Genomic DNA, 20,055 nt, shown 5'->3' on the forward strand with positions numbered 1-20,055 from the left:
TCTAGTTGCAGTGAGTGGGGCCTACTCTTCGTTGCAGTGTTCGGGTTTCTCATTGTGATGGCTTCTCTTGTTGTGGAGCACGGGCTCTAGGTATGCGGGCTTCAGTAACTGTGGCTCGTGGGCTCTAGAGCGCAGGCTCAGTAGTTGTGGCGCACGGGCTTAGTTGCTCTGTGGCATGTGGGATCTTTCCGGACCATGGAGTGAACCCGTGTCCCCTGCATTGGCAGGTAGATTCTAAACCACTGCGCCACCAGGGAAGTCCCTACAAATGTATAATTACTGTATTATATGTAACTGTATAAATGTATGATGCTGTAAATTACAAGTGTAAATTACTACTAATAAAAGACATTTGTAATGTTGGACATTCTTGCTTCCTAATTCAGTTTATTCTGAAAATCCTTTTCGTTAAAATAAGAACAGATAATTGACAATTTTGATGGTAAAACTTTCTAGAACTTTTAAGAATTTGAGTTGAAATTAATAGAGTCCTTAAGTTTCATCTTTCTTTTACCTTAATTTGGCACCAAGTATCATCTTACGTGAAATTATCCTCCCGTTAGGATCAGCTGCCTTGATTGCAATCTAAGTAATGTTACAAGAATTATTTAAATTCCTTGTGAAAAGAAAATGAGGCCATAAAGTCTCCTGGTTTAGTAAGGGGGGAGAACCTTCAAATAATTCCTGTTGTATTTTAGCTTAGTACTTAACATTTCAAAGTGCTTTGATGTTTTTGATCTCATTTTTTTCATATAGATGTATATATTCATACATAGAGTGGCAGAAGGGGGAGGGAGAGAGTGTGAGTATCGAATCTCAAACACTGGGGATACCTTTCAAATAAAAAAAGAAAAGATGCCAGCCCTTTTGGAGCGTATGTTCTAGTAGGAGCTTATGTTCTAGTAGGAGAAGAGATAAGACTGAAAATAAATTAAATAAAATATGGGAGCTTATGTTAGTGCTAAAGGACATAGAGGAACCGATGGTTAGTTAGATAATACAGGTGGCACCCTATTTTAGATTAGGTGGTCAGGGAGGCTGCTCTGAAGCAGTGACTCACATAGCCGCCCATCAAGCATTGACTGTTAGTCCCACAGCTCTTTCTGGTAACTCGGGGAAGTTTGTACTTAGCAACATGTAAAATGTGTTTTGTTTGTGGCATGTTTTATACTTATGCTATCATGAAATTGTGGCTGAGAAGTTGAAGATTTAAAATCTAATGTTGAAATAGTCCTATGTAAAAACTGACTTATTTTCCAAACACATTTCAAAAACTAATAAACAATAATATAAAGGTGTTTTTCTTTTTAGGAATGGTAGAAAGCAGCAGACATAATTGGAGTGGGTTGGATAAGCAAACTGATATTCAGAATTTAAATGAAGAGAGAATCTTAGCTTTACAGCTTTGTGGGTGGATAAAGAAAGGAACGGATGTCGACGTGGGGCCATTTTTGAACTCCCTTGTACAAGAAGGGGAATGGGAGAGAGCTGCCGCTGTGGCATTGTTCAACTTGGATATTCGACGAGCAATCCAGATCCTGAATGAAGGGGCATCTTCAGAAAAAGGTATTGGGTTATATAATAAGATATTTGCCGTTCATAGAATCCTTGAAAGAAAAGATGCTGATAATTGTTAAAACTCTAATCAATATTTTTGGTAAATTTTTTTGAAAGAGAAATTAGCACAGAACTGTGTCTATTAAAGTAAATGTTTAGTCCATCCCTTTTGTTTATTGAAAAAGGAAATGTCTTAATTGTCTTTTTAATATTATAAGGAATACTCAAGTGTGTTCATTTCAGTGTTCTTTCCTTGAAGATGGTTCACATACATTTAAAAAATGTATTTTCTTGGAGATTAGGACTACTTTAGTTTGCAGGCATTTTTATGGCAAACATTTGAGTGTATTTTAGTTTATGCTTTATTTTTTGTATGGTTTTTGGTTGACTTTTAGGAAACTGAATGACACTTTTAGTTAGACTAACATAGAGTCTTATAAAAATCATACTTTGATATGCAAAAGTGTTTCTACTTGAGTCTGCTGATTTGAACATAGTTTCCATTTAATATTTTTTTGAAAAAGAAGAAACAAAGATATATGATAAAGTTTTCACCCTGACATTTTGCAAGAGAAAACTCAGAGAAATACATCTTAATCCAGGAATTCAGTTTTTTTCTTATTGGGAATATTTCACTTCAAGATGTATATATACCTATCAGTTTTTAATACACCTGGCCGAATTATTTATGAGTATTCAGAATACTTAATTTTTATTTGCTGGTCCATTTTGAAGCTACTACAGTGCTGTGGTACCATAGGAAAAACACCTGAAATTAACTGTAATATATTTACTTGCAGTCTAAAAGTTGAAAAAGCTAATGTTTTGCCCAGATTGCCCTCTTTTCCTTCAGTTTTGCTCTAGCATAAGTCTTCCCCATTTGAGAGTGCAGTAGAAGATATGTGGTGATGGAAAAAAGAATTGATATTTAAAGCCATTTCTAATTCTAATTTTACTATGACCTTAGAGCATGATAATCCTTGTCTTGTGTACCAGGAAAATTTGGTGTTAGATTTAAACACCCATACTAACAATAGGGGAAAAGTATCTTTTCAGTGATCTGAATAACCTGGTTGAGGACTGGAGAAAAGATTTCTGTGAATCAAATATTCCTTTCCATTTGGAGATAAATTGTTCTAAGCAGGATTCAAAGACGATATTCCTTTGTTGTTGTTGTTTCTTAATGTTAAAGTCAGAAAGAGTAAAACAAATACCGTATGCTAACACATATATTTGGAATCTAAAACAAAAAAAAGGTTCTGAAGAACCTAGGGGCAGGACAGGAATAAAGACGCAGGCATAGAGAATGGAGTTAGGACATGGGGAGGGGGAAGGGTAAGCTGGGGACGAAGTGAGAGAGTGGCATGGACATATATATACTACCAAATGTAAAATAGATAGCTAGTGGGAAGCAGCTGCATAGCACAGAGAGATCAGCTCGGTGCTTTGTGACCACCTAGAGGGTGGGATAGGGAGGGTGGCAGGGAGATGCAAGAGGGAGGAGAAATGGGGATATATGTATGTGTATAGCTGATTCACTTTGTTATAAAGCAGAAACTAACACACCATTGTAAAGCAATTATACTCCAATAAAGATGTTAAAAAAATGAAAGGAAGGAAGGGAGGGAGGGAAGGAGGGAGAGAGAGAGGGGGAGAGAGAGAGAGAGAAGGAAAGGAAGGAAGGAAAGAGAGAGAGGGAGAGAGGGAGAGAGAAGGAAAGGAAGGAAGGAAAGAAAAAGAGCGGGGTGGGGGGAGAGAGAGAGAAAGAAAGAGGAAGAAAGAAGGGAAGAAAGAAAAAAGACTTTAACAGAGTAAGCACAGGAAGCAGGCACAAAATAACTTGGGGAAAATGTTTATAGAAATGAGGAACAGGCTATTAAGAACATAAAGTGGGAAATGCTGTTTTATTTGGAAAAAAAGAGTAAATGATTAGGATCAAGAAACCTAATAAAGTTGCTATAATAAATGTAGAAAACACTTAAGAGTAAAAGCTAAAGATGAATTTAATTTTCTCTTTTGAAGCTAAACTTAATGTTAGATGGCTAGGCAGCCCATCAGCAGCCGTATAAACTGCTAAGAACAAATGTTTAAAAGACTATTGGTAACAAATGCTTTGTTGCAAATATGTCTAAATACAGTTCTGTGATCATTGTGATAGTTAATTTTGTCCTAGAAAAATTAAAAGTATAATAGTATAATAATAGTTAATTTGGTCCTAGAAAAATTAAAAGTATAATACTATAATAAGAATGCTGAAATATTGGCTTTCAGTACTTTGCTGATAAAACATATACATAAGCATGAGCATTATATATGTAGGAATAGGAAAACAAATGATTTTGAAAATTGTAGTCCTGAGATACAATAATATTTACTATCAACACTTTGAAACATCTCCACATAAATTAACTTGTTCATGAAGTTGGCAATGATTCTGATAGTATTGCTTCACTACTCTTCATTTAGGTCCTAAGCTAACATACTGTGTAGGAATCTGTCTGGGATGAAAACCTGAGAATTAAAAGATGTGCTTGTCCTGCACAGGATTTGCAATATGGGTAGAAGTTTTATAAAAATGGAAATTTTTGCTTGTGGTTCTTGCCAGATATTCTAGTCTGTGTCAAAACCCTTATTCTAATGGTCTTATTTTTCTAGGGGGCAAATTCACCCTCTGATCTTTATTTGTTATGGTTGAAGAACTAGGAGACATTAAGCTTTTGATTACTTTGATTAGCTGTCTCTTTTTAATATGCAGGTGATCTGAATCTTAATGTGGTAGCAATGGCTTTATCGGGTTATACAGATGAGAAGAACTCACTTTGGAGAGAAATGTGCAGCACTTTACGATTACAGTTAAACAACCCGTATCTGTGTGTCATGTTTGCATTTCTGACAAGTGAAACAGGATCTTATGATGGAGTATTGGTAAGCTAATTTCTGTTTCATGAGACTCTCCTTTTAAGATAGGAGTTTTTAATCTAATTTTGTTAAAATTTTCAAATGTCAGTTGCATAAAATAATGTCATATTTAGATGCATTTTATATTGTTTAAAATAAGGTATCTTAAACATTTGGAGTTAGCCGATAGCAAACTGAACTTGATTTTTTTTTAATGGTTTTAATGATATAATTTACGGACATTGGAGGAATAAGATTTTATCCTTTAGCTTAGGAACTGAGCTCTAGAACTCTACAACTATAGAAACATGCATATTATATTGAAATATAATCTTTTAAATGTGTGTATGGTGTTTTTGTTTTTGGCTTTTTTCTTAATTAAGTAAATCAATACATGATCAGTTATGGTCAGGATAACCATGTATCTTGTCTGAGTTAGTATTTGTCATTCACAGACATGTACCAGATTGGAGGATAAATTATATGATCACACTACTTACAGTGGACTATTTTATTTTTTCACTATTTAGTCTTTTCATTGCTTTTTTTTTTTTTTCCTCTCTCCTGCTTTAATCACTTATGAACACATCACCAAATAGGTTCTTTATCACAAAGTGCAGAAAGAAAGAAGGGAGGGTTGCTTATCAGTTTTAGTTATTGGGTTTTAAGCTTCACCTTAGTCCCACAACTTTCTTGGCATTTGTTGGGCTTCTTTCTAGCACTGAGAAGAACCTTCTAAGGCAAAATGTATTTCTATTTTTTTTTGCAATTGTAGCATTTATTGGGTTGGCTAAAAAGTTCGTTCATTTTTTTCTGTAAGATGGCTCTAGTAGCACTTTTAACTTCATTCAAAACAATTTTGTTAGATTGTATTGTGACTGTAATAGGTACCTGGAACAGTTCTTAGTTCAAAAAGATAAAAAGTTTTGGCAAGATGGAATTATGAAGTTGCCTGAAAAATGGCAGAAGGTAGTAGAACAAAATGGTGAATACATTGTTCAATAAAGTTCTTGGTGAAAATGAAAAATGTGTCAACTTTTACTTAAAAACTGAGGGAACTTTTTGGCCAACCCAATATTATAAAATACACATTGATAATTGATTTAAATGTCAGTTCCAAAGAATTTATAAAAACATGTATTTTATTGAGATAAATGAATGAATATGTTAATAAATGTTGTTAGTGTTCATTTTGACAATTCTATATGTGTTTTGTTCATTACTTTTAACGAATTACTATTGAACCTTTCTAACCACTTCAGATTAATATCCACGAGCATGTTGGGGTTTTTTTGTTTTGTTTTTACAATTATTACTCTCTGTTGTTAAACAGAAGACTTTAAATGTTGCATCTTGAAGAAATAAAATGATACTTTTAGGAAGTGGTAGAGGACAATGAAGACTAGAAAAAGAAATGGATTGTTCAGATTTTAAATTGATAGAGAAGTATATTGTCTAAATGTTAAACTTCTGTATTTTCAATTAAGTGACCTATTAAAAATACCTTCTTTTCTTACACCTAAATAAGTAAGGGATATCATATCTTGAGTAGGAAGTTTATATTGATATTTCCAAGCTGTTTCAGGAGTGTCCCTGATTATACTTTATATGTAAATAATGATAATTATCATTGTTCTTTTAAAAAAATTGTTAAGTTATAGTAATCTAGTGAAAAGTTTTGAATTGGGAAATCAGAAGGTAAAGGTCTGAGTCCTTGCTCTGCCACAGTTACCTTAGCTGGTCAGTTAACTTTTTGGGGTTTTAGTTTTTTCAGCTGTAAAATGGGACAGAGAATATTTATAACTCTTTCCAGATCAAAATTGTAATACATGCAACATAGTCTAAGAGTTAAATCTAATTTGTATGAAATATATCCCCTTTTTAGGGCAGAACCATATTTTATAATTGAGAAAACATACTCAATTATGTTTGAGAAAACATTCAGTTGATACTAAGGTATCAACTGAAGTGAACTTACGTTTAAAGGAGGAAAACTATATTTCATGGAAGACTTCAGTGGAAATAGGATCCTTTATCTACCCTTAAACTATTTTTTACTTATCACAAAATTAATTGTATCTTTCTACATTTATAGTAAACACTTTTCAAAATAGTATTTTACATTATTGACAAGTATACAAAAATTTAAGAATTTATCATAATGCCTCTTATTTTGCCACAAACCACCTATATAAGAGTATTTTACAATAGCCACAAAAGTGTGTCTATTTACTTATAAAGTATGTTTTAAAATTTTGTGTTTAGAAACATGTATTGATATTCTTTCTGAATCCTGAGCTGGTATGTTTACTGGTCATTCATAGATTTCCTAGACTTGTTGATTAACTTAGAAGCCAAGGAAAGATTTCCTCAGTTTCACTAAAATTAATTTCTATGATGAAAGGACTACATGGCATCTTAAATTTGATAAACTGTTCACCATTGCTTCTGTTTTATGTTAAAGTTATATAAGACAGAACTGGAATTGTTTTAAACTAAATTGGTCAGTTTAAGAGGTAAATCTTTACTTTCTACGGACAATAACCTTAGCACTGAGTTTCCTGAGAGTTACATTAAGAAAAACATCTTAGGTGATCAGTGGCTCTGCCAGTATATACACAGTAACCTATTAATACATTTGAAAATCAAAATATATATTAGGTATAAAATACCTAGTCTGCAAAAATTTATAACTCATAGCACCCGAAAGTAACTCCTTGCTTTTTCTCTTCTTTTCAGTATGAAAACAAAGTTGCGGTACGTGACAGAGTGGCATTTGCTTGTAAATTTCTTAGTGATAGTCAGGTAAGAACTGATTTAATTCCATATTTAAAGTGATTAATATTTACTGTCGGGCTTCCCTGGCGGCGCAGTGGTTGGGAGTCCGCCTGCTGATGCAGGGGATGTGGGTTCGTGCCCCGGTCCGGGAAGATCCCACATGCCGCGGAGCGGCTGGGCCCGTGAGCCATGGCCGCTAAGCCTGCACATCCGGAGCCTGTGCTCCGCAACGGGAGAGGCCACAATAGTGAGAGGCCCGTGTACCGCAAAAAAATATATATATATATTTACTGTCACTGGATTAAGAAACTAATCTTTATGTATAAATATGTATCTGTGAGGTTTATATATAAATTCTTCTAAAAAGTGAGGTAATAATTTCTTATTAGATTGAGCTATTATAAACATGTATCATACCTAAGTTTACTTATTTAAGAATGCTGATTTAACAAGGACCTACTGTATAGCACCTGGAACTATACTCAATATCTTGTAATAATTTATAAGGGAAAATAATCTGAAAAAGGATAGATATATATGTGTATAACTGAATCACTTTGCTGTACACCTGAAACTAAAAGCATTGTAAACCAACTATACTTAAAAAAATGCTGACTTAATATTTTAGTTTATTTTTGCTGTGGTGAGTGAGATTAATCAGTAGATAAAGATGTTAAACTCACCTCTTAGTGATGCTATCAAAGGATTCCTTCATTTTTTAATACAATAAACAGCTAGTACGTGAATATGCTATGTAGATAGTGAGAGAGAAATGCACATAAGCAACTAGTAATATGTTGTGCTGAGTACTACAATAATGAGAAAGTGCTGGGGAACATAAAGCCATCTTGGCTAGAGTTTGGGGTAGGATAAAGTCAGGCAAGACCTTATAAGAAATGGTTTGTTTTTGTGTTTGTTTGTTTAGGATAAGATTGTAAAGGACCCATGAGCTTTACAGATCAAAATCCCAAAAGAGATTTACAAGTTCTTTTTTTTTTAATTTTATTGAAGTATTGTTGTTTTACAGTGTTGCGTTAATTTCTGCTATACAGCAAAGTGACTCAGTTATACCTATATGTATTCCTTTTCATATTGTTTTCCATTATGGTTTATTACAGGAGGATATTGAATATAGTTCCCTGTACTATACAGTAGGACCTTAATGTTTATCCATCCTATATATAATACAAGAAATGGTTATTGTCGGTAATCTTGAAGTTCCCTTCCAACTCAGATTCTGTGACTTTATTACTTCGTACTGTATAATAGACATCAATAACTTTGCAAAATAATAAGGACAGTTCTCTTTAAATTTAAAATAGTAAACCCTCTGTGGATCTTTTATAGAACAATTATCAAAAGATAGTAAATACCTTGCCTTTTTAAAAAAATACTTTAAATGATCATGAATGCTGTATTGTAAGTTATAATAGATGCAGACTTCTTAGAGATCACATATCTAGATTTTTACACGGGCTTTTGTTTTAAACTGTTTTCCCTTAAGAGTAAAATTGTTTCAAATGTAGAATTTATGAAGCAGAAAATACAAATAGTCAAATGGATTGCTTTAGAAAAATCACTTTGAATTTTCCAGTTAAATAGGTACATCGAAAAGTTGACCAATGAAATGAAAGAGGCTGGAAATTTGGAAGGAATACTGCTTACAGGCCTTACTAAAGATGGAGTGGACTTAATGGAGAGTTATGTTGACCGAACTGGAGATGTACAAACAGCAAGTTACTGCATGTTACAGGTTAGCGCAACCTGGTGGCAGCAATATTTTAAGGAAAAAAAAAATGCTTAGCCTTCTGTATTTTCTTCCCTCACTGAGTGGATATGCCCTGTTACTTGCTGACGATCTTTAGAAGACGTTTAGCTTTAAATCACTTGATCTACAGGACTTCTGCCTTACCTTACATCCCTAAGCCTCCTGCATTGGGTTATCTGGGTTTTCCTTTCACTTTGAGAAGTGTCAGTCTTGAATTTATGTAAAGCTCAAATGGAGCAGAGACACCTCTCTTCGTTTTCTCCAGTTGTTGACAGAACAACACCTTCTACAAAGAGATTGCCTTTCCCTGATCTGAATTACTATACATTTTTCTTGAAATACAGAAGGCAAGTTGCACACAGCTGTCTTAATTCTCATTATTCCCTTTTATTATCTCATTTCCTTATTTATTAAATGGGCATGATTTGCTATAATCGGTCATCTATTTTCTCTCAGTTTTTACTGTCCAGTGGTTAAAAATGGATTCCTGGCAAAGATTCCCTACTACTTTGCTTTTGTTGGAAATATGGTGACATTTTAGAGCTTTTTCCTGAGATTTCCTGTGGCCCTCCAGCTAATCTTATCCTTCTTAGTGTTCTCTTTCCTGTCCTTATCCTTTTATACAATATGATAGCATGCTGCACACTGGCTAAGCAAAGTAAAATGCCCCCTTCCGCCACCATACCTTCTTATGAACAAAAGTAGATATTGATTGGCTCACAAACCACAATGTAAACTTACCCTAAGGTAACAGGCCACTGACCATGGAAGAAAAGGTGTCCTTCTATAGCATAAGGTATCATTGTTTTCTTACTGAAATGAGTTCACATTTGTTAAACCAAGCTGTAGATGTATGACTATGGAATGCAAATGGTCGGTAACCTCTTAACAAGGTTTATAAAATACATTTAAAATGCGGTGTGTAGGGCTTCCCTGGTGGCGCAGTGGTTGAGAGTCTGCCTGCTGATGCAGGGGACACGGGTTTGTGCCCCGGTCTGGGAAGATCCCACATGCCGCGGAGCGGCTGGGCCCGTGAGCCATGGCCGCTGGGCCTGCGCATCCGGAGCCTGTGCTCCGCAACGGGAGAGGCCACAGCGGTCAGAGGGCTGTGGCGTGTAATTGAATCCATTTCCATAAAATGGAAAATGTGGCATGTAATTGAATCTTGCTTTAAAAAAAAATTTAGTCTGATGATCAGCTGCCTTTGAATTGAGAAGTTCCCTCCATTTATATTTATATGGTCAAGATTTAGTCTATCATCTTGCTATTAGTTTTCTATTTTGCTTTTTCTTCTTCCTTTTGTTTTTCTGTTCCTTTCCTGCCTTCTTTTGGGCTAATTGAATATTTTAGTATTTCACTTTATCTATTAGCTTTTTAGCTATACCCCTTTTCATTATCTTCTTCTTTTGAGTAGTTGCTATAGGTCTAACAATATGCATCCTTAACTCATCAGTCAACATTTTACCTCCTCTTACTTTACATTTCACACCTCATACATCATGCTTCCTACTTCACCTTTTCTCTTTCTTACCTCACACCTGACACTTCCCGCTTTTTGCTTCATATTTCATGTTACAACAGTGTAATTCCATTTACAAATCCCCCTCCTTTGTCCTATTGTCTTGTATTTTGCTTCTACATCCATTATAAACTCCAACTTAGTGTTATTATTTTTGCTTTGAACAGTCAGTTGTCTTTTATGTAAATTATGTGAAGAATGAAAACATGGGCTTTTATATTTATTATTTACCATGCCTGGTACTGTTTATTCCTTACCAGAGACTCAAATTCCATCTCATATTGTTTCCCTTTGGTCTTTCTCTTTAGCATTTCTTATAGTTCACATTTACTGGGGACAGATTCTCTCAGCCTACTTTTAATTGAAAATGTCTATTTCGCTCATTTTCTTTCAGCATTTCAAAGACGTGGTTTCACAGTGTTCTGGCCTCCATTGTTTCTGATGAGAAGTCACATATTACTATCCTTGTTTTCCCTATGTAATGCTTCATTTTTCCTTGGGCTGCTTTGAAGATTTTCTTTTGATTTTTAGCAGTTTAACCCTTGAAGCGTAGTTGTGGTTCTTTTTATCCTGCTTGTGATTCACTGAGGTTCTTGGATCTGCAAGTCAGTGTTTTTCATTAGATTTGGGAAGTCTTCAAGCATTATTTCTCTAAATATTTTTTTCTGCCTCAATCTCATTCCCCTTCTTGGACTATTACTGCACGTATATTAAACCATTTGATATTGTCCCACAGATATCTGAGGCTCTGTTTATTTTCCTTTCATCTTTTTTCTTCTGTTCTTCAAATTGGATAAATTCTTTTGATTTGTTAATTGGTTATTCTGTCACCTTCTATCTGATGTTAGGTTTTCCAGGGAATTCTTTAATTTCAGTTATTGTACTTTTTAGTTCCAGAGTCTCCATTTTTTTATAGTTTATATTTTTCAGCTCAGAGCCCTATCTGTTTACTAATTAAAACACTGTTTTCCCCTAAGTCTGAATAATAGCTGCATTTAGATCTTTACTTACTCTAACATAAGGGCTATTTAAGGTTTAGTTCTATTGACTGCCTTTTTCCTTTACTTTGAAACACATTTACCTGTTTCTTTATATGTCTAGTGATTTTTTATTGAATACTGGCCATTGTTTGCAGTATATTATAGACATCTAGGTTCTTTTCCTTTTTTCTGAAGAATGTTGGTTAATGCTTTTGGAAGTTTAGTTACTTGCTGATCACTTAGGTCTTACATTTTGTTACTGAGGGAAGCCCATGGCATTTCCCAAGCTCTTCTAATTTTAATTTGGTCAGACTTAATCTCTGAACTGTTTTCTCTGTAGACTTTTTCAGACCTTGATTTTAAGTTTTATTGGGGTGGTTCTAGGGAAGACTTACCAAATATTGACCAGATTATTTCGTAGTTTATCCTCACTGCCGTGGAAGGGGAAAGAGTGGGGTATGAAGATTTCTGATTTTTCTGTGAATTTTCTTTTTAAATCAGGGATTGTATTATACTTTAGTACTTAGTTCTGCCTAGTTGGTCATAATTAGGACTGTAGTAGATGTTTATTTTTTAAGAAATGAAGTTGTCAACTATGAGTTTTTCACATGTTCTTTTAGCTAAATTTAACTCTAGTAATTGAAATTAATACTTAATTACTAGGTGAAAGATATGCTTCTATTTTGATGGAATGTCTAAAGGTAGATTGTCTTTATTAGCTGTTATAGGTTTCTTCCCTTTTTCCATAAGATGCATGCTAAGTTGCCTCTGACATTTTACTTTCTCTGTGGCCCCAAACAGAACTGGAAAAACTTGGCTTTAAATTAATGGCCGTAGCATCATGGGAGGTAGAGGCTTTCTCTACTTTCTTCATCATGTGAAGATAAGGACAATATCCTCAACAGAGCTAAAAGCATTCTGCGAAAACCCAAAGCAAGCGTAGGTGAAATGTGGAATGTCACAGCTGCCAGGGAAAATACAGCTCTAGGAAAAGTCTTAGTGGCAAAAAAATTGAAGTTCTTAATGAGAAGGAATCTAAAGTAAATTTAAGGAAAAGGAATTGTTCCTTTTCACTGTGGCCTAGGGGCAAAAGAACTAAAAATTTTTGGTTCAGTGTTGGTTTTTTTCTTTCTTTCTTCTTTTTTTTTTTTTAATTTGAAGGTGATAAATATATGTTTTAATTGAAGGTGAGGGAGAGAATAGGCAGTTTTAACTTTTAGATAAATAGGTATACAAAAATAGCATCTTAATCCACAATACATTGCTAGATATGAAGGACCAAGCTCAGTATTATTTTTAAATGTGTTTGAGCAATTTTGGTGTGTATTTAGGTGAGATAGTAAATATATTTTGTGAACCTAGAGGTTTTAATTGTTGGGACAAAAAACATTTGCGTCTTTTTTTATTGCATTCAACTAGGAAGGTGAATTGATTGCTCTTAGGTCTTTACACCTAAATAAGAGGTAGAAAATTACATTTCCCTGGCAGGATATAATGGTATATACAGTGCATATTTATGTCGTTGGTAGAGGCCAGCTTAAAGTAAATTAATGAAGCTTCCATCAGTTATTTTATCTGTATCCTCATTAGGAGCCAGCTTTTGGCAAAAAAAGAGGCCTGTTTCTTCCCATATGACACATACTCGCATGTTGCCTAGAATCTTCAGGCTTACCCAGGAAAATGTTAAAAACTGAAATAATTCATGTTTTCTTTTTAGGGCTCTCCCTTAGATGTTCTTAAAGATGAAAGAGTTCAGTACTGGATTGAGAATTATAGAAATTTATTAGATGCCTGGAGGTTTTGGCACAAACGAGCTGAATTTGATATTCACAGGAGTAAGTTGGATCCCAGTTCTAAGCCTTTAGCACAGGTAAGTACATTGTTTTGGAGAGAATCAAATTGTAACATGTACCTAATAGCCCAGCCAAAAAATAGAAGTGTTTACAGCATGTTATATAGGGTAAATTGAGGGTTCAATTTAATAAATTGTTATCAATATACTCATTCTTTTGCTCATGTTGAGTTCCCATGTCTTTATCTATCCCAGAGTGCACTTTGTCCTTAATCTTCCTGTTTTTTCGATCGTGCCACTTCCTAACAATCATCTCAGTGACTTGGGCTTTAGTCTGACACAGAGCAAACCACAGCAGGTCTAGAGCATCTTAGGCAAACCTAAATCAGTCCTAGGGTTGTCCAAGGATTTCTAATACATTCCAAGATCTTTCAGAATCTAAACTACTGTATGTTCTTACACATTCCACTTACATATTGACACTTTCTTCACTGTTATATGTAATAAGGCAGGAGTTGTTTCTTTAACAGTATATATATATATGTATATGTATATATGTCTAATTAGACATAGAAATTTATTTTTCTCTAAGCAGTAGTTTAAAAAAACATGAGATCAGCACTGTATATAAAATAAACAACAAGGATTTACTGTATAGCATAGGGAATATATTCGTGTTTTGTTATAATCTATAAAGGAAAAGAATCTGAAAAAGTATATATATAACTGAATAACTTTGCTGTACACCTAAAACTAACACAGTATTGTAAGTCAACTATACTTCAATTAAAAAAAAGCAACGTGGGCTTCCCTGGTGGCACAGTTGTTGAGAGTCCGCCTGCTGATGCAGGGTACACGGGTTCGTGCCCTGGTCCGGGAAGATCCCACATGCCACGGAGCGGCTGGGCCCGTGAGCCATGGTCGCTGAGCCTGTGCGTCCGGAGTCTGTGCTCCGCAACGAGAGAGGCCACAGCAGTGAGAGGCCCGCGTACCTCAAAAAAAAAAAAAAAAAGCAACGTGAGATCAATTATTACATAAAGCACTTGACGTGAAATCACTGTGTCTGAGTTCAGTCGTTAAATATCAGGTATATGCTCCATGTGAGCACTGGATGGTGCTATTTTCTTATTTTAGAAATTTGAGAAATTACTGTTTGTATTAAAACAACCTGAGTATTAATCAAATAGCAGTACATGATAATATTTGTTACTAATCTATATCATAAGTGTTCAAGAGTCTAGGAGTTTAATATAAAGGCGTAATGAACAGTTTATATTGCTATTATTCTAAAGTTTTAGCTATTATAGGATCCTTAACTCCTTTTTATCTTAGGAAATGAGAGTTTTATTTACAAGAAAATTTTGTTTAGGAGATAATATCATTGAACTTTGTATCAAAAGTCATAATGGGATATTTTGTAATATCCCAGGGTGAACTCTAAAGTCCTTGTTATTTTTTTCTGTAGATCACAGTGATGTTAGGAAGAATATAACTAAACAAAGGTAACAGAGAAGAAGTATTCAAATAATGTAACTGCTAAGTGGAAGTCTTAAATGAGAGCTCATCAACTTAGCAGATAAATTATTTTATAATACACAATAAAATTTAAAAATTATTTAAAAGTAATTTGTTAGGATCAGACTTTGATTATTTTATATTTATTTTATTCATAAAGTTTGCATTGTATTTATTTCTCCTTTCATTTGTTTTATAGGTGTTTGTGAGTTGCAATTTTTGTGGAAAGTCTATCTCCTACAGCTGCTCAACTGTGCCCCATCAGGGCAGAGGTTTTAGTCAGTATGGTGTCAGTGGCTCACCAACAAAATCTAAAGTCACAAGTTGCCCTGGCTGTCGAAAACCCCTTCCTCGATGTGCACTTTGCCTCATCAATATGGGAACACCTGTTTCTAGTTGTCCTGGTATGACATAATTCTACAGTATACTTTTTGGAGCTGAAATTGTTTCTACATAATTGATTTAATGTTGTAAATAAAAGACATACCCTCTTGAGTTTATATTATTTCTAAAAGCAAGCTGCTTTGCTGGCTTGAAGGTTTTTGTGTTCTCTATGAAATCTGTACATTAAAAGTAAAATCTATATCCATGATATCTCAGGTAATCTCACAGATGCTTGCCAATTTAACATTCGTGAGAAGAGCTTAAATATTAAATAATCTTATAACATTTTCTTACCACTTTTTCTAAAAGGAGCTCCCTCAAATTTTATGTTTAAAAGTCACTGTGGCCCCATCTAGTAACAAATACCTTGTGTGCATAAAGAATTTTTGATAGTCTCAAAGCACTTTGACATTTTCTCTTATTTCATGTTCAAAATCTACCTGTGAAAATATGTAGAGAATGTATTAACCTAGAAGTCAGATCCCTTTACTTCTAAGTTTTGGTGTTGGCTTCTGCTATATTTGTCAGCTACCTAGTAAATATATATACTTTTTTAATGGTTAGAAATATTAACATTGTTTACTGCTTAAAGTAAACATATAGAGAAAATTTTTGAGAACAGTAGATAATTGAATATAATGTACCTAGTGGCTAGAAACATTTCAGCTATTTATATAACTTGAAAATGATGCTATAGCAAAAAATTTAATGAAAAACATTTGAATATCTGGCATACTGGTAAATGAATAAGGAATAAAGAACTGAGTATGGTATTAGAATGCCTGTTGTAGTTCTGGCTCTGTGACATTTAGTCGGTGACCTTGAGAGTCACTTTAACGCTCTTACATATGAGGTGTTGGACTGGGAGATCCCTTCTAGTTGTGAAATTCTGGAATTCTGTTCTGTAGCTGGTTCTTGTAAATAGTCTGTTTTATTGTTACATTAACATCTGTGAAAGAGATTTGCTAGTATCATTAAGTTATTTTTCAACATAGTGCCTTTTTTTAACAAATGCAATATGTGATGTTTTCAAATGCACATGTTAGTTTTGACTTAAGCTTTAATCAAGGCTTTTCATTTTTAACATTGCATGTTGATCACTTTTTTTACGTCCTTGATACAAATAAATAGAAAATAACAATTGGGAATAAAAATCTACTACAAGGAAAGAACAAGGAGGCAAAATATAGCGTAAATAAGTTCTATGTGAACTGAGATACATAGAAATAGTTCAACTTAATATGTCTTTTGGACCATAAGCCTCAGGAAGCTGTAATGGCTAGAGTGCTGTTTCTTTTTGCTAGATACTAGCTTTTCAGTTTTTTCTATTTTTGAAATAGGTAAGAAAAGATAAAAGCAATTTTCTGGAATTTGAAGAAAATTAAATCATAAAACATTTTAAGTTCTCTGTTACAGAGACTGTTAATTTAACGAATATTCAACACCCAGGTTTATCAAGTCTTAACATTTTCTCATATTTGCTTCAAAAATTTTTTTCTAAATTTGCTTCAGAAATAATTTCTTTATATAGATTTGAGTACATGTTTAATGCACTAAGTTAAGGCTGATGTGCTAGGATGACTCAAAGATCCTCGTGGAGCTTATGGTATATAATGAGCATGGATAGCTAATGTAAAATAAGAAATTATATGTTCTAGAAAATAAATACTAGTCCAGAATCTTTTATCTGTCATTCCAAAATCTCTAAAGATCTGAAAAGCCAAAAAAATTTTTTTAATGAATTTAAAATAATCTCATTTGGCAAAAGAAAAAATCTGTTCAGAATTGACGTGAAGTTACTAAAGTTTTTATTTCTCTTGTTTATTTGTGAACATTCATATGTTTCACTGCAGAAATACTAATGTGTTTAATTACAAGATGGTACCTCAGACTTTTCCTGGAGGTGTTATATAATATTTGCTCATTATTTTCCTAACATCCCCAAAGATTCCAAATTCTGAAATGCATTTAGCTCTCTGAGGTGAATAAGGGGTATTATATAAAGAAAATGTTAGGAATTTTGAAAGAGGGTAACATTGCTTCTATCTGAAGCATATCTGAAAAACCTCAAAAAGAAGATGCCATTTAAGTTGGTCCTCTAAAGTCTGATAGATTTAAATATGTGAAGATTTTAGGGAAGCCTATCCAGGTTGTAGGCAAAGAGTACAAAGCATGAACTAAGGTAAAGAGATTAGTGAAGTTGATAAGTACAGAGTGTATGGGAACTACCAAGTGCATCAGTGTGACAGAGTCTAGGAAACAGTGTAGGAAAATTAAGGGAGCCTGAATCTGATCTTTAAAGGCATTACTGAGCTGAGTTAATTACAAAGTAATAAGCATTTTCTTTTTTTATTCTGTAAAATCAGAAAAATCTGAGTTCCAGAATAAAATAGGACCTGATAGAAATCAAATGTTGCCTCATGGCAGTTTAAAGATTTAGGTATACAAACCTCTGTGTTGCTTTGCCTGCAATTAGAGATGGCATCCATCCATCATGCTTTGTGATCCAAATGGCCAGAATTTCCATAAGCTTATTTAACTGGGGGTTACAAATTTTTACAGTCACTTGTGCTTTGAGGATTGGAACTCTATTGAAACTGTCTCACTGAGTTTATAGTTATAATGTTTATGTTATAAACAGTAATATTTAGCATTAAAAATTATAAGCGTTATTCAACAGTGTTTGTTTCGTAGCTGTTTTTCTAAGTGCTAGAAATGTTACAGTGAACAAAACAGATAAAAATCGCTGTCCTTATAGAGCTTAACTTCTAGGTATGATACATTTTTAAAAGTTAGATTATATATTCGTTTCTTACTCTTCTTTTTTTTATTATTATTGTTGTTGTTAGTGCCTAAGTGAAACTTTAGTTACCCTCAACTATTCTATAGCCTTTTCATAATTCACTATAAATCTTTTAAATTTAAAAGCTATTTGATCTTAAAATGCCTTCTCACATGGCAGTGAGGTAGAGCTGTTATTTTCAGCTTCATCAGAAACATAAGGATTAATTTGTTCTAGACTCAGTCTGTTTTCTCTTTGTATTCGAAGTTACAAAAACAAAGTGAAAATCACTAATGAGAACTATACACAAAGGTATAAAATTCCTTATATTTAAAAGATCTGTATTTCCTTTTTCTCTTCTCTCTTTTTCTCTCTTTCATTATTACTTGTCTTTATGAAGGTTTTAGGAAGAATTTCAGTGTGTGTACATCTTAAATTCTTGAACCACCTTCACATCCTTTCATCTCCATACCATTAGCAAAAAGAGATGGGTATTTAAAATAATTGTTTACAAGACAATTGTGGTCATTACAGTGTGACCAGCAACGGCCCAGGTGAAATTTTGAACATAGCATTATGTCTTAATAGGTACACAATTGCTTAATTAAACTTAATATTTTTACTTACTCATTTTTCTTTTCTTGTCTCTAATTATATATGATCTTAAAATAATTTGATTTGCTGTTTTAGAACAAAATAAAACATATTAAGGTGGCCAAAATTAATAGAATGAGCATTTTTCAAGCACTAAAAGTTATGTAAATTTGTGTGTAGTTGTACATGTGTAAATGTACATGTGTAGTAACACATTTTTCTTCAAGTTTTTGTGAATAACAAATGTATAGTAATGTACTATACATGTACATCGTGTACAATGATAAATCAATCATCAGTGAGTCTTTTACTCTGCTTTAAGATAGCATTGTCTATACTAGTGCTTTGGATTGTTTCTCCCTACTTCATACCACCTCTTTGGGCTCTTCCCAAAGGTCATTATTGTCCTAAATTGTGTGTTAGTTTAGTCTCTTGCTTGTCTGTATAGTTTTTTTACACGATTACTGTCGTCTGTGTTTTAAATTCTATGTAAATGAGTCATACACATATGTCCTTCAACAAGCCTTTTTTGCTCAACATTGGAGTTGGGGTTTTTTCTTCTTTTTTTTAGTTTCAATTATGCTGATTAATGTAGTGGTCATTTATTCCTTTTTTTAATTACTGCTTTGTATTCCATTTATGACTACACAAATTTTTCTATTCTACTATTGATGGACACTTGGTTTCCAGATTTTTACTGTTATGAACAGTGCTGCTATGAACATTCCTACATATGTCTCCTTTTACCATACACAGAAGTTTCTCCAGTGCATTTTCCTAGAAGTAGAATTGCTAAATCATACTATTTGGTAATGTTTTACTTAGGATTTTATGTCTGTTCAGGAGGAAGATTGGCCTATAATCTTTCTCATATTGGCTTTGTCTGATTTTGTTAGCAAAGCTGTACCCACCTCATGAAGTGCATTGGGAAATTGCCCCTCTTTTCCTGTTCTTTGGAAAAGTTTGTGTAGATGAAAATTACCTGTTCTTTCAGTGTTTGGTAGAACTCACCTGTAAACTGGACTTGGTATTTTCTTTATGCGAAGTTTTTTAAACTACTGATTGTTTCTCTAAAATTGTTCATTCAGATTGCTTCTAAGTGGGTTTGATAATTTCTATTTTTCCATTTATTATTGACTATTAAAAATATAAGGAAACTGGTCATTTGGTATATTTTTCAATCTAAACTAGATTCTAGCATTAAAATTGCTGTTTCAGTATGATATGTGATTTGTATTTTGACATAATATTAGAAATAACTTTTAAGAAACTTTGAATAAAGTATTATGATATAGTTAATGAAGATCACTGTCTTTAACCCATAGGAGGCTCCAAATCAGATGAAAAAGTAGACTTGAGCAAAGACAAAAAATTAGCTCAGTTTAACAACTGGTTTACATGGTGTCACAATTGCAGACACGGTGGGCATGCTGGACACATGCTTAGTTGGTTCAGGTAATCAGCACATTCCTTCTTCTTTTAATTAAT

General features: G+C 33.6%; 1 protein-coding gene across 8 annotated transcripts in view; it reads left to right on the forward strand.

The window, feature by feature from the left end:
* The window catches only part of MIOS (meiosis regulator for oocyte development), a 119,359-nt gene that overhangs the window by 87,985 nt on the left and 11,319 nt on the right, over nt 1–20,055 (forward strand). For all 8 annotated transcript variants that reach the window (XR_007479221.1, XR_007479224.1, XR_007479222.1 and 5 more), the window contains 7 exons: nt 1,312–1,566; nt 4,313–4,482; nt 7,195–7,260; nt 8,828–8,986; nt 13,218–13,370; nt 15,007–15,211; nt 19,893–20,022. Coding sequence is in view for 4 of the 8 variants with exons in the window: in XM_049714816.1 (XP_049570773.1) it covers nt 1,312–1,566; nt 4,313–4,482; nt 7,195–7,260; nt 8,828–8,986; nt 13,218–13,370; nt 15,007–15,211; nt 19,893–20,022 (1,138 nt within the window). In the remaining 4 variants the exon portion in view is untranslated. The remainder of the gene's footprint in view (nt 1–1,311; nt 1,567–4,312; nt 4,483–7,194; nt 7,261–8,827; nt 8,987–13,217; nt 13,371–15,006; nt 15,212–19,892; nt 20,023–20,055) is intronic.

Source organism: Orcinus orca, chromosome 9 (assembly GCF_937001465.1).
Source record: "Orcinus orca chromosome 9, mOrcOrc1.1, whole genome shotgun sequence".
Classification (NCBI taxonomy): domain Eukaryota; kingdom Metazoa; phylum Chordata; class Mammalia; order Artiodactyla; family Delphinidae; genus Orcinus; species Orcinus orca.